General features: G+C 36.6%; 1 protein-coding gene across 1 annotated transcript; it reads right to left on the bottom strand.

The window, feature by feature from the left end:
- Positions 1-8,909: 8,909 nt before the first annotated feature.
- On the bottom strand, positions 8,910-14,750 carry LOC110799387 (uncharacterized). Its single transcript, XM_022004643.2, has 7 exons — positions 14,651-14,750; positions 14,156-14,272; positions 13,385-13,908; positions 12,658-13,298; positions 11,118-12,564; positions 10,259-10,456; positions 8,910-8,915 (listed from the first exon to the last, which is right to left on the bottom strand). Exons 1-7 carry the CDS (start codon positions 14,748-14,750, stop codon positions 8,910-8,912), a joined length of 3,033 nt encoding a protein of 1,010 aa, XP_021860335.2.
- Between the last annotated feature and the right edge of the window lie 425 nt (positions 14,751-15,175).

Below are 15,175 nucleotides of genomic sequence, written 5' to 3'. Positions count from 1 at the left end.
TTTACGAACAATTAATAATACTCCGTAAATAAATTTAATTTCATCCGTGCACAGTAGAGCTGGCAAAAGATGACCAAACCCACTAACCCGACCCGAACCCAACCCGTTATTAAAGGGTTGGGTCAAGATTTTTCAACCCGTTTAGTTAAACAGGTCGACCTAACCCAACCCGTTTATTAAAATGGTTTGGGTCAGGTTAAAAACCTCAACCCGAAAGCAACCCGCATAACCCGTTTAATAATTGGGTCACAGGTCAACCCGCCAACCCGCTTAACCCAACCCACAACCTGTTTAAAAGTAAAAAAAAAAAAATTACTGAACAAGTGAACATCTTAAATTGTTTTTGGGCTATATTTGATTGGGCTTTAGACTTTAAGGGAAAACCATATATAAGGGAAAACCTCAAAACCCTAGATTCTAGAACTCTCACTCACTCGCTCACATCTCTCGTAATTTCCTCTCAGCCTCTCACTCTCTTAATCTCTTACTCTCTCACTCTCACTCTAAAAACTGAAAAGTCAAAACCCTAATCTCACTCTCAGGCGACGCCGCTCACTCACCATTTGGTCTCCACTCACTGACTCACCCACCGGCCACCGCTTGCTAGTCGGTCTCCATTCAAGTATGTGTTTTTAAATTTTGTATTTGATTTTTAGAGTAATAAACTAATAACTTACAGAGATTTTTGCTTCTTAATTTTTGCTTTTTTTAAAGTAATTGTACCTAAACAATTATTTAGGTACAATTATTAGTTAAGGCTGAATGATTTAATTACTTATATGCACAATTACTTCTTACGAATTAAACAATGTCAATTAAAAGGGTCTCGCAAATTAGTACAATTATTTAGGTACAATCATTTGTTTAGGTACAATTACTTCTTAATTTGTGATTCATTAAAGATAAGGTTGAATGAGTTAATTTGTGCTTAGTTTTGGATTAAATAACCGAAGTGAATCAGTTGAGGTTTAGAGTTTGAATTTTTTGTTTTTGCAATATTCTGCGATTTTTTCAAGGTTTACAGAACAAAGAGGACGAATTTTTGGTGATTATTACTTATGTTTCATTATTGGTTTCATTCTCGTGATCTATTACTTATGTTTCGTTTTTTGTTTATTTTACAGTAGAAAACTTTCAAAACTTTGTGGACCGCTCTGACGATGAAGATCCAGAATCGGGAAAAACAACACCAACTTGTAAGTCGATGTCAACCAAAGAGGGTGATGGAAAATTGAAGCACCAAATGATGCTCACATCCGATGTTTGGGCTGATTTCGATTTCATGGATCGTGATGAAAATGGAATTTAGTTTGAATTTAGTTTTATGTCGGATTTGGTTTAGTTACTCCGTATGTGTTAAACTTTAATCAGATTTGGTTGATGTATAATATTAAGGCATTAAGCCTTGTGGCCTATGACATGGCATTAATTATATGGAAAATATTGCCCCTTAGACAGATTGAGATATTAAGCAGATTGTCTTAAAAATTAGCAGGTTGTGTTAAAAAATTAGTAAATGGGTCAGCAGGTTGAAATCAGGTTGACCCGTTTATTTTCAGGTTGGGTTGGGTTGAAAATTTCAACCCGTTTACCTAAACAGGTTGGGTTCAGGTTGAGGAAATTTCAACCCGTTTATAAACAGGTCGACCTGATTTCGACCCAACCCGACCCATTGCCAGCCCTACTATGTCCTAAGTTAGTTAAACAATAAATCTATGTGTAGTAACATCCAGATGCGATATTAATTGGAATCTCAAGCTTTTTTTTCTTTGTTGAGAGACTGAATATATTGGCTTGTTGTACCTACAATTTTGATTATTGAGTATGGACAATATATAATAAGACCGTCCATATGCGGTATCTTCACTGCTCATGTATTAGCCTCCTTTTAGCTTGTATTCGCAGCCTTATTTTCCATTTAGACACCGAGAAACTAAATAAATCTTCCTGAAATTTAAGTAAGTTAATTTTTTTTGTAAATCACAAGAAAAAGTTTGAGAAATAAGAGAAACAAATGAGAGAAGTGGATTACTGTATTTATACTAAGAAATTGTACAGTTTATTTATTTATACCTATTATTATTTTGAAACATGTACTCCATATAACACTCAACATATAAAAAAAATAAAATAAAATAAATAAACAGATAATAGATACTGCCCATTTGATTTTTGAAAAATAAATGCATATAATTTTTTATTAATTTAATCATTGTCATGTCCTTAATTGATTTTCAAATTAAGTAATTACTTAGTTCTTATGTTTCTTAAAATAAAATTGCCGTATTTTTAAACATAATTTTTTTTCAATTTTCCCCGGAAAAAGTGAAAATAAATGAAAATTAACGAGTTTCAATTTTTAATTTACGTACATAGTATAATTCATGTTTTATTTGCCACTATTGAACTAATTGTGTTTTATACAATTTCAAAATTTTACTACTCCTTCTGTATTTATTTAAGGGATACACTTGCCTTTTCCGGCCGTATTTATTTAAGAGATACACTTGCTATTTTTAGTAACTTATCAAACCCACCATCTAATTAAATAATATATCTACACCCCACCTCCACTCCCTAAAATGTCATGGTCCTCACTTGTTTTTCTTATTGTAATATCTACTCAACCCCACTTGTTTTATTACTTTATTTCATTCAATTTTTTTTTCTTATTAGTTTTTAAAAATATTTATTATTTATAAAATTATTTAGGAGCAATTAATAATAATACTCGGTAAACAAATTTAATTTCATCCGTGCACATGTCATAAGTTAGTTAAGCAATAAATTTATGTGTAGTAACATCTAGATGCGATATTAATTGGAATCTCAAGTTTTTTTTTTTTTTTGTTGAGGGACTGAAGATATTGGTCTGTTGTACCTGAAATTTTGATTATTGAGTATGGACAGTATATAATAAGACCGTACATATGAGGTATCTTCACTGCTCATGTATTAACCTCCTTCTGGCTTATCTTCGCAGCCTAATTTTCCATTTTGTCACCGAGAAATTAAATAAATATTCCTGAAATTCAAGTAAATTAATTTTTTTTGTAAATCACAATAAAAAGTTTGAGAAAATAAGAAAAACAAATAAGGAAAGTGGAGTATTATATTTATAGTAAGAAATTTTACAATTTATTTATTTATACCTATTATTATTTTAAAACATGTACTCCGTATAACACTCAACATATAAAAATATATAAAAAATAAAAAAAACCTAGACAATAGATACTGTCCATTTGATTCTTGAAAAATAAATGCATATAATTTTTTATTTTTCAAATCATTGTCATGTCTTTAATTGATTTTCTGATTAAGTAATTACTTATTTCTTATGTTTATTAAAATTAATTTGCCGTATTTTTAAACATAATTTTCTTCAATTTTCCCCGGAAAAAGTGAAAATAAATGAAAAATAACCATAGTATAATTCATGTTTAATTGACCACTAATGAACTAATTGTGTTTTATACAATTTCAAAATTTTACTAAGTCGTAACAAAATATTAGTATTAAAAATATTTATTATTTATATCATTATTTACGAGCAATTAATAATACTCCGTAAACAATTTTAATTTCATCTGTGCACATGTCTTAAGTTAGTTAAACAATAAATCTATGTGTAGTAACATTCAGATGTGATATTAATTGGAATTTTAAGTTTTTTTTCTTTGTTGAGGGACTGGAGATATTGGTCTATTGTACCTGCAATTTTGATTATTGAGTATGAACAATATATAATAAGACCGTCCATATGAGGTATCTTCACTGTTCCTTTATTAACCTCATTTTGGCTTGTCTTCGCAGCCTTATTTTCCATTTGGTCACCGAGAAACTAAATTAATCTTCCTGAAATTCAAGTAAGTTAATTTTTTTTGTAAATCACAAGAAAAAGTTTGAAAAATATGGGAAACAAATGAGAGAAGTGGAGTACTGTATTTATAATAAGAAATTGTAAAATTTATTTATTTATTCTTATTATTATTTTAAAACATGTACTCCGTATAACACTCAACATATAGAATATAAAAAAAATATAAAAAATAAATACCTAGATAATAGATACTGCCCATTTGATTTTTGAAAAATAAATGCATATAAGTTTTTATTTTTTTAATCATTGTCATGTCTTTAATTGATTTTCAAATTAAGTAATTACTTAGTTCTTATGTTTATTAAAATTAACTTGCCGTATTTTGAAACATAAATTTTCTTCAATTTTCCCCGGAAAAAGTGAAAATAAATGAAAAAAAACGATTTTAATTTTTAGTTTACGTACATAGTAGAATTCATGTTTAATTGACCACTAATGAACTAATTGTGTTTTATACAATTTCAAAATTTTACTACGTCGTGTAAGAATGCTTACTGGTGTAAGAATGCTTCTGGAGGACATACCTTTGTGGAAGGTGGCTCGCAAAGTAGTAAACCCAACTACAACGAACTTTTCAGCCCAAGATGATAGGGAATTGCATGCAGCTCCGGTTAGATCATTCCATGCAGAAATTATCAAAGGTTCTTCAAAACTGCACAAGTCAAGAGAGAAGCATGTGAGTGTTTGAGGCATTCATGTGCAAGTATAGGTAAAGAAAGGCCAGGTAATGTGCACCTCACCTGTGGTCAACTACGACAATCTCTCGGTCCAAATTCTGCCGGTCATGGGATGAAGTAAATTGCCCGTGCCTGTTCTTCGACATATAGAACAACGCCAAGAATGTCTGGACACAAAATAAAGGGAGTTTGTTTTTTAGCTACCTTTGTATGAATGAAGCCAGAAGACGTATGTATAACATCACACAATGCCATGGCAAACATGCATTGAAGTTACCATATTCTTCGTTGGGATTGTCATTCCTTGAAAAGACAGATTATATAATATGGGAGGGTATAAACATGGTATCAATGTGAGACTAAGAATGAAAGGGTGTGTGGCCAAAACAAAACAAGTTGTGTAGCAGTTTAGGGTAGCATAATGAGCATGATCTAAGGGCTTGTAGACAAAGTGAAATATAATTACCAAACTTGTCGCCATGGTTTAAAGCTCTTGGAATCGAGGTTAGGCACTGGTAGTCCGGCCGGCATCACAGGCCCTGCTTCAACATCTATAGGTTGGATCACAGTCTGTCGGCCGAAGCTCATTTGATAGTCAAGCTCGTCTGGACTCATTTTCCACCTTTCATCTAATGCATCAACTATCTCATACTCTCCCTTATATGCAAACGCATCCTTGTACCCATCAACTTGATCCCCAAACAGCGCGCCTCACATTTTGTTACCCTGAGGAGAACAGTCCTTGAATATTAGATTCAAAACACTTAACAATTAAGATACAAGGTACAAGTATGAATTCAGAGTTAACAATGACTCCCATGCTTGCCATCTACCCTACAAAAGAACCAGTAAATTGACATTTTTTTCATCACACAATGAGGATAGACAACAACCTGGTGCTTTCATTGGACCCTAAGTACAAACTGAAACCAGCGAGGTGTCATACTTGGTCTTAGAAGCCCAGAACATCTCACCAGTAATATCTCAAAACAAAGTTTATGCAATTCGTAGGAATTCTGTGATGCTTCTCCATGCTACATAGGTGTTCTGTTAACATCTCACTCAGGTGTTCATTTATGGTCATAATTTTAGCTTCTTTGGTGTATTAACGTACTTATTAAGCTTGCTTTCTAGTAACAAGACAACACCCTACAATATTTCAAGTACTCCCTCCCTCCAGAAGTACTTTTCGCTTTGACAAAGTAACTTGAACTAATAATATGCCAACTAAACCTAAATGAAGTAAATTTTGTGAGTTTTAAATGTTACTCCCTCCGTATTTATTTAAGAGATACACTTGGCCGGGCACGAGTATTAAGAAAAAAAAATTGAATGAAATAAAGTAATAAAACAAGTGAGGTTGGGTTGATATTTTAATAGGTAAAACAAGTGGGGACCATGACATTTTAGGGAGTGGGGGTGGGATGTAGTTCTAAAATTATTTGTTTAATGGGGTGGTGGTACATAAGATATACTCCCTCCGTCTCGGAATTCTCAACCCGGTTTGACCGGCACAGAGTTTAAGGGACTTGAATTGACTTATTTAATTTAATAGGTAGTAGTTGATAGTGGGGTATTATTTTAATGTAGTTAGTGGGAGGTGGGTTAAGAGGTGGGGTTGGGGGAGAGTAGGGGTTGAATTTTTAATTATTTTTTGTATGGAGTAGGGGGTAGGTGGGTTAATGGGGTGGAGTGAGAAATAATATAATATTGTTAGAATATTTCCATTTTTAGAAACAGGTCAAGTATTAAGGGACGGCACGATAAGGAAAACAAGTCAAGTATTCCGGGACGGAGGGAGTATTAGATAGATTATTTAATTAGATGGTGGGGTTGACAAGTTACTAAAAATGGCAAGTGTATCTCTTAAATAAATACGGCCGGAAAAGGCAAGTGTATCCCTTAACGGAAATTTCATGAAATGCCCTCGAATTTTGCCATAATTCACCAAACGCCCATCAAGTTTCAATAATTCATAAAATACCCCTCACAATTCGTACAAATACCCAACATACCCTTACTAATAACGGGCCGTTAGTCCGCCGTTAGCCAAGTTTCCAATTCACCCAAATGCCCCTATTCTGAAACTTATTTCACCAAATGCCCCTATTAGGAAACTTATTTCACCAAATTCTCCAAATTTAAATATAGCTATTCTGATGTTCAGACGGCTAGTTTTTGTGTTTCAAAAGTGGTTCTTGGTCATGGTTGGCTATAAAAACCCCTTTGCTGAATGGTTCTTGTATTTTAGATGTTATTTTACTTTACTTTGCTAATTTCATAAGATTTGTGTCATGAGTTTTCTTTCAAAATCATCTTCCACACCCAATCATTCCACATATATTAGGGTACCTAACAAATTTTGTTATTGTGGTAGGAATGGAGGTTGAAGTGGTGTTCCACAAGCTCTTCTGGATAGCTGCTAATGCTTTTTGGGGTAGTTTTTTGCACATCTGTTTTGATCTTGCACATATTCGTTGAGTAGAAAATAACATTAAATGTAGTTGGTGCAAAGATGTTTTGTAAGTGAAGCTAAAAACATAAATGCTTCCCACTTTGGTATTTTGTGCAGATTATGCAACATCAATTATTTATGAAATGTGAATTTGTTTCTCATTACTTGTGTTTACTTCATGATTACAAACAGTAAAATTACAAACATCAATATCCCCATTTGTATTACAACTTTGACTACTTTTTGTTGTTGTTTTAGCTTCTTCTTCATTTGCTTCAATTCTTCTTGCATCTTACTGTTTCGCCTGTTTTCAATACTTTCTCATTCGTCTAAGCTTCCCCCGCATTTTCCTTCGTGTTGTTGCCCCTTGTTTTTTTGCTCAACTACTCCCTTTCACCATCTCAGATTGTTTCAAGGATCACACTTGTAGTACAACCTTTGTGGATTGAGTGTTGTATTAGAGCTTCGAATGACAAATTTCCTACCACAATAACAAAATTTGGTAGGTACTCTAATATATATGTGGACTCATTGGGTGTGGATGATGATTTTGAAAGAAAACTCATGACAAAAATCTTATGAAATTAGCAAAGCAAATCAAAATAACATCTAACTTACAAGAACCATTCAGCAAAGGGGCTTTTATAGTCGACCGTGACCAACAACTACCTTTCAAACACAAAAACTAGTCGCTGAAACATCAAAATAGCTATATTTAAGTTTGGGGCATTTGGTGAAAAAAGTTTCACAATAGGGGCATTTGGTGAAATAAGTTTCAGAATAGGGGCATTTGGGTGAATTGAAAACTTGGCTAACGGCAGACTAACGGTCCGTTATTAGTAAGGGTATGTTGGGTATTTGTACGAATTGTGAGGGGTATTTTATGAATTATTGAAACTTGATGGGCGTTTGGTGAATTATGGAAAAACTCGAGGGCATTTCATGAAATATCCGATCCCTTAAATAAATACGGAGGGAGTACTAAATAGAAAAGCACCTCTAAGATCTGTAACACTTGTAAAATAATCATCATCATTCCCCCTGTATTTCCCCTCGGGAAATCATTTCCATCTCCTAATAAATTTTCTAACGACCCCTATATAAAAGCTTAATAATCAAAACCTATTAGTTTTAGTATCTCAGAAACCCTGGCTACAAAGCATGGAAGCTATCCCATAAATTTGTAGAAACTTAGGGTGTTCATTCAACTAACAGAAACTTAGGGTGTTCATTCAGCTAACTGTCCAGTAAGTAAACATCAAATTCCGATCATTTTTTAGCTAATTTGAATAGTGCTTACTAATCATAAACATTCGCCTACTATCAAAATCGAAGGGAAATTTACATCATTTCCTCACTGATTTAAAGGGGAAATCATTCGTATACGTTTTAGTATCTCAGAAACCATGGTTACAAAACATGGAAGCTATCTCAGAAATTTGTAGAAACCTAGGGTGTTCATTCAACTAACAGAAACTTAGGGTGTTCATTCAGCTAACTTTCTTGTAATCAAACATCAAACTCCGATCATTTTCTGGCTAATTTAAATATTGCTTACTAATCATCAAAGTTAGCCTATTATCTAAATCGAAGGGAAATTTACATCATTTCCTCACTGATTTAAACATTGATCATCAATCAAGTTGAGTTAAGCACAAACGAAACAATAAACCAGCTGCAAATACCAGGTGACTAAACCAAAACTGAAATTTTGGGAAGGGGGATGAAATGAAAACACTGATACCTTCTTATCCTCTAGAAGCAGTGACTGATACATAATTCCCTTCTTCGGAGACACCTTAGCTCGGCCTTTTTCAATGACTTTAACCTTCACTTTGTAGCCCTTGTTGTTAGCATTAAGTTCATCAAGGTACACGCGTTCAGATTTCATCTTTCACACCTGCACAAAGTCAGATACAACACTTTTTAACCAATTCCAAGTAGCAGAATTTTAAAAAGAAGAAAGATGTAAAGGCTAGATAATGTATACCAAAAGGAAGCAGTAGCTTTTGGCTTGGATAAAATAAGCAGAGCATTAAAGATGCTGACAGATTAACACCCTTTTTAACTAAATTCAAGCAGCAGAATGTTGGAATGATAAGAATGCAAAAATAAGTCACAAATTTATAGCAGAAACAGCAAAAAAACATAACATACATGAAGAATGAAGAAGAACCTGACAGAACAAGAGAATTTCTGCTAGTTTTTTTTGTTGTGGAAGTAAAGATATTGGTGGAGCTTAAATGCAAAGCGCATTAAATGTGCTAGAAAACATGCTAAGAATATACAAATAAGTCACATATTATAGCAGAATTGTTAAAACAGCAGAACATAAAAGAAGAATGAAGCAGGATCTTACAGAACAAGGAATTTATGTTAGCTTTCTGTTGTGGAAGTGAAGCTTAGTAATAGACCTTCAATACAATTCACATGTATATATAGAGGAGCAAGTGCGTTTGTAAATAAATGGTCACTGTTGTCCAAAAAAAAGGGAAATCCAGTAGGTATTAACCAAAGGATCTGAGCTTGCAAAAGTGTTATGTTCTAGTAAACCAACAGTTAACAAAGAAGATAACATATTAAAGAAATCTTCTGCTTTTTCTGCTAGTGTATGTAGCATGTGCAATTTGAAGATAGAGTTCATTGGACTTGCAGCCTGATTTCTGAAGATCAATGCCTAGGCTTTTAGGATCTTTATTCTAAACAACTTTTGCAATCATAACAGGTTTATCTTAGACTGTATTTCTGATCATCACCTAGTGTAAAAGAAGCTTCTTTATATTTAGGTAATAGTAAACTTAAAACCAAAAGTCCAGGAAACTATAAGTACATTGGCATTATGTTGATTATCCATTAAAAGACTAATAATCACCTGTACCAAAATCTAATAGGACATAACTTAATAGGTTAATCGCCAAATACTTTGTTATAATTTAGTTAACCAATTCGAGGGTGCAAAACAATGTTATATGCCAGGAACCAGATTCGAATAGGTGACGAAAGAGATATCCTAGTCATTTAAACCGAAGCCTTCTTCTATGTATATAAGACACACTTGCAAAGAGGAGTCCGTGTACCCTCATCCCATATATCTACTGAGAATCATACAAGAGATCAATGATAATTTCTTAAGTCAAAGGTTCACAAAACTGAGATTGACAAACAATATAGCAGAGTAACAACATAAAGCAGCAACATCTAATAGTTGGAGAGTCTGCGATTGTAAATCCCCTAACCAACAACCTTAGACTGGGATGGACTGCCATTGCAACTGAACATGATGCAAAAAATGGTATAAGAGTAATCAGGGGGCAAGCCTTGTAGCAGGAGCTCTAGTTGCATGTATGACAGATACAAAAGCTCGAACTGGAACGAAAATGAAACACCACCCTGCTGCCTTTGACGGATATATGCAGTCAACACGGCCAGCAATCCGAACAACTGCAATTAAAAAGGAAAGTTGAGATTAGCAGTAACATTAGAAAGGAAATGTAGTTCCAGTAAGAAACATATGAGTGAGCCTAACGTGTCAACGTGGGGGTGTAGAAGCTAGTAAGCCACCTACATGTACAGGCAGCTAGCTATATAATGCCTCTGAGCACGTAATAAGAAATGACATTCCGCACCCACGATCCTTAGTGCTGATGTAGACATCCTGTTGAGACAATTGTGACTTTGCTTGCTTGTTTGGCACGTGACAGAGCTACGTATAATTGGCCTTGTGAAAAGCAAGGGCGAGGAAGATAGATAGCAACTTGACTCAGTGTTTTTCCTTGAGATTTATTGATAGTCATTCCAAAGCTGAGTTTTATAGGGAATTTCTTTCGTTGGAACTGGAATTGATACTTTCACGAAGCAGAGGGCCGTAATTTAATCTATGGTATGAAAACATGTTCTCCCTTGTGATGACCAGTTTTGATGATGCATTCAATGAGGTTGGGGAAGAAGTGCTTGAATATCAACCTTGTACCATTGCATAACCCAGGAGACGACATGATATTACGCAGCAAAATGACCGGACTGTTCTCTTTCAAAACAAGCTCATGCGGACTCATTCCACCTGGGCAGAGCGTGTTTATGAACTCTGTTGGATATATATTACAGTTATCATCCAACATTGTATCAAAATCCTGTAAACAACATGCTGTCCGGGGAATTTCTTTATTAGGGTTGTGTTAATGGAATCAACATCCTCATTGAACGAGGTTAGTATAGCCCTTGTTGTAAAAACATCTGAGCTGAAGCTATGTAAATCGAGCTCATGGAACACAACTATTGTCAGATCTGTGATCGGGTCTTCACCGTCCTCAAAAGGTTTCAGTACTTGATCAGGCAAGCACACGACTCCATCTTCCACGGTCTGCAACTCCCCATTCCCAAGGGAAAGTAAGAATGAAGAAAAGTGTGGATCCTCTCTCGCCCGGATGTTCTCAGTGAGCCGGAACTTAGTAAGTTGTGGCCAAAGGGCAGAGTTCACTAAGCTAGCTACTACTACTTCTCTCTGTGTTTTCCGTGGCACAACTGGCAACACTTGTCGGAAGTCTCCACCAAGGACAACGAGCTTACCACCGAAGATGAGACTCGGATCGCACAAGTCTCGAAGTAACATATCCAGGGACTCAACATTTTCCTTTTTTTCCATTGAAGCCTCATCCCAGATGATAAGAGTGGCTTCTTTGATCAATGTAGCAAGGCTACCTTGATCGCAAGCCAGGGAAGCCTCTGAATCGATTGGGATTTTAAAGAGAGAGTGTGAAGTCCTTCCAGAAGGTATATTAGACGCGAAAATTCCTGATGTTGCAGTTGGCAGGACAATTTTCTTCATCATACAGACCTCTGCATATAGTGCATTGTATAAAAAGGTCTTCCCTGTACCACCAGGCCCGTCTATGAAGAATGCACCAGGCCTATTTTGTTTGACATGGTGAATAATACTATCAAAAGCTTCTTGTTGAGCGGGGTTTAGCTTATCGCGGCAGTTAATGCGCTCTTGAGGTATTGTGGCATCAAGTGCATCGATGATGTCCTTTGTTCTTCTGAACTCGGCGTCCTTAGAGTCAATCAAGTGATCCAAACCAAAAGCTGCAAACGATTGGCCCATCGCCTCTAAGGACTGTTCGACTGACCTAACCGTCAGGTGCTTGACTTTATCTTCTAAGTGTGGGAATTGGTGCCTGAAATCTTCAGAAAGGGCAGTATAGTATTTATCCCACATTGCAACTGGGTCCCTTGGCTGGCAAAAAAGCAGGACAGTTGAGAATAGGCGGCGCAAGGCAACAGGCATCTGTACTTCACACGCTTCAGCTAGACAAAGATCTACTGCACTATCTTCTTCAAGCAACTTCAATTTAAGGGCCGCTTCTTGAAATATCGCGCACCTATACCCATCAACTGCTAAGAGATATACAAAAGACTTGGGGTCAGGCACATGGATAAGCAAAAGCCTCAGGCAGTAGCGCTCTCCTTCAGCCGAGGCCACAAATGCCAGTCTACCAATCTGCACCACCTTGTTTTTCCGCTTGAACCACTTTTTGGTAGAAGCGTCCCACCTGAAGTGTTATGGGAACTGCCCGTACCGGTAGCCAGTTCCACCAGGAGCTGCAGCATTAGTTCTAAAGTATTCTGTCAGAGGAGTGTGAGACCGTTTTTTGTCTGCTATCACCGCGTCAAGCTGTTCGTGAGGCCTGACCTGAATCGTCTGCATGTTAGGAAAATGCACTTGAATTGGCAACATAGAAGGATGCATGTCACAGAGATCAAAGGCAAATATCCTCCATGCAGATTCACATTGTGAAACCCACCTTCCTGATTGGTACTGCTCTATCTCATCAATAACCGCATTTGCACCGTCCTGCACAACATTGAACATTACCCTATCATGGCCTTTGTAGACGTACTTGTACAAATATTTGACTACTTGAATAGAAGAGCATGCCTCCACATTTATATGGCAGTCAAAGAGGGAAGAGAGGTACGGGTTATATGGTATAACCCATCTATTATCCAAAGTAGCCTTACGAACGGGAAAGGCTTCACCAGTGTCCCATCTTCTGTACATCGGAAAACCGTCAGAATTATTTGTTGTTTCAGTTGAGAAACTTTTTGGATACCCATACTTACAGCCGCTTGTTTTCCCTTTCCGTTTCATGCAAGGACATTGAGGATTTAAAGGTCCACAAGGGCCATGCATCATATGCTTGAGAATTATCTTTCTTAGGCGAGGCTCACTGGGGGGAGGCACCTTAGCACAAACAAACTTGTCAAAGTCAGCAGGGGAGTTGATCTTGAAATCCGGCTTGAGAATTATGAGGAAATGAGCATTAGTAGCCCCCGTTTTTGGAACTCCGCAACATAGATCATCGCAACAACCTCGGCAAAAACATGTTTCTCCATAATATGCTTTTTCAGGGCGAGTAACTTGGCACGAAAAATCCTGGCAACCAGATCCGGCTGGTTCTGGGCCTCTTCTCCAGGAACCAAATCTTGCTTGATTTCAGGCCAATTAACATTGAAGGTCATTGTGATGAACAAATCGGTCTTCCCATATCGTTGCACGAGCGACATTGCGTTCAAATATCTCCTTTTCATGTCTCGAGGTCCTCCGAGGAAACTTGGGGGCAACACAACCCGATGACCTACATTGCCTGCGTTGTTTTCCCCACTACCCACAATATCCAAAATTCCTTGATAAAGGTCTTCCCTTATAGTCGCTTGGTTTTTGCGGAAAAAATTAAGGCGGGTGTTCTCAATTTTAACATACATGTCCTCAATGTATTGTTGAAAACATCTCCCAGCTCTAAGAAGCATGTTATTATGCCGGCTCTGAATCTTATACGCATAGTACTCTCTGCAAGAAATATGCCTGTCCACTTTGGAATTACCTGCAGTAGCATCTACAGCGACAGAAACAAGTAGGTCAGGCCAAGCATCGAAAAGCACATGAAAACATTGAAATCAGTTATACATGAAACATAAGGGTGTTCTGACATGCAGCAAAATACAGTACAATTCCATACATAAATAAGACAAACTTAGCTAATTTCATTACAAACAAAGCCCCGTGCAGCCATACACGCAAATGCCAATAAGAAACAGCAAGAAGTACTGCAGGTGAGAACAGTTGAACTGATCAGCAAGCACCAGGCGGGCTGCTCTGATTAGAACAGTTGAACTGCAGGTGCATCTGATCAGAACCAGTAGTAGATACAAAGTAGCTAATCAGGTGAGAACAAACCAAACTTATATAAAGCAACAAATCTAGCAGCAAGTAAACAGTTCAGCAGGGTAAACAAACAGCAGGCCAAAAAAAAAAGTGAAGCGAATAAAAGTAGTATGCAAATCAGAACAAACAAATCCAGAAGCAAGTAAACAGTTCAGCAGGCAAAAAAACAGCAGGCCAGCAAAAAGACCCGAAGTGAATAGAGCATTAATCCGTGAGTCGGATACTTTATACTGGGGAAAGTTCCAATTTGCATTTTGTTGGAAGTAATTGTTAAAGAGAAAAGTGTAAAAAGAAACGGATCGTTGAGGAGCTCATTAGCATGCAGCACAAGGATTTAGACTATAACCAAAAACACATTAAAGGGACTAAACCGGGATAACCAACACTGAGAACTGGAAAATGCATATGCATACGTATGTCCTCCTCTGACAGCAACTCCTCAGCAGTGTGCACAGAGCATGACATGACAGGATTTTGTTGGCTATCTAGCTGCCTCTGACCACTTGTTGACATCCTTTATGCCCTTGGGTCCAACCACAATCACCGTAAGGGAAAAGCAATGGATATGGGGGTTGCTGGACTCACTGGAGGAAGTGACCATAGAAGTGCATGCTCATAGCAACCATAGAAGTGCATGATCCTATGCGACTCGTTTGACTTCCCACGAACAACTATATGGGGGTTGCTGGACTCACTGGAGGAAGTGACCTCAGGCCATTTGACAGCTACTTCATATGTTGTAGGGGCATTATAAATGCGTTGATCTGGCACTGTATTTTTATTAAGAACAATTTGTGTGTTCTCGGTTATTTCAATTTCTTTTCAGGATCGGAAAAATCTGGCATAAGGATTCCTTTGTGTTATTTCCATAAGTGTATTAGCTATATCTGGTCGAAGCTCTGGAAAACAGCCTACCCGATAATCGGCTTCATGCTGAG

The sequence above is a fragment of the Spinacia oleracea genome, chromosome 6 (genome assembly GCF_020520425.1).
Source record: "Spinacia oleracea cultivar Varoflay chromosome 6, BTI_SOV_V1, whole genome shotgun sequence".
In the NCBI taxonomy this organism is placed as follows: Eukaryota; Viridiplantae; Streptophyta; class Magnoliopsida; order Caryophyllales; family Amaranthaceae; genus Spinacia; species Spinacia oleracea.
This window is presented reverse-complemented; position numbering and strand designations above follow the sequence as displayed.

Bases quoted from the DNA above. Each gene is read 5' to 3' on its own strand.
- LOC110799387 (XM_022004643.2), bottom strand. From the start codon at position 14,750: ATGTCAACAAGTGGTCAGAGGCAGCTAGATAGCCAACAAAATCCTGTC. The intron at 14,273-14,650 runs GTATGCATATGC...ACTTGCTGCTAG, and splicing joins GCTGTCAGAGGAGGACATAC to ATTTGTTGCTTTATATAAGT. The intron at 10,457-11,117 runs GTAATATATATC...TTTTAATTGCAG, and splicing joins TACAATGTTGGATGATAACT to TTGTTCGGATTGCTGGCCGT.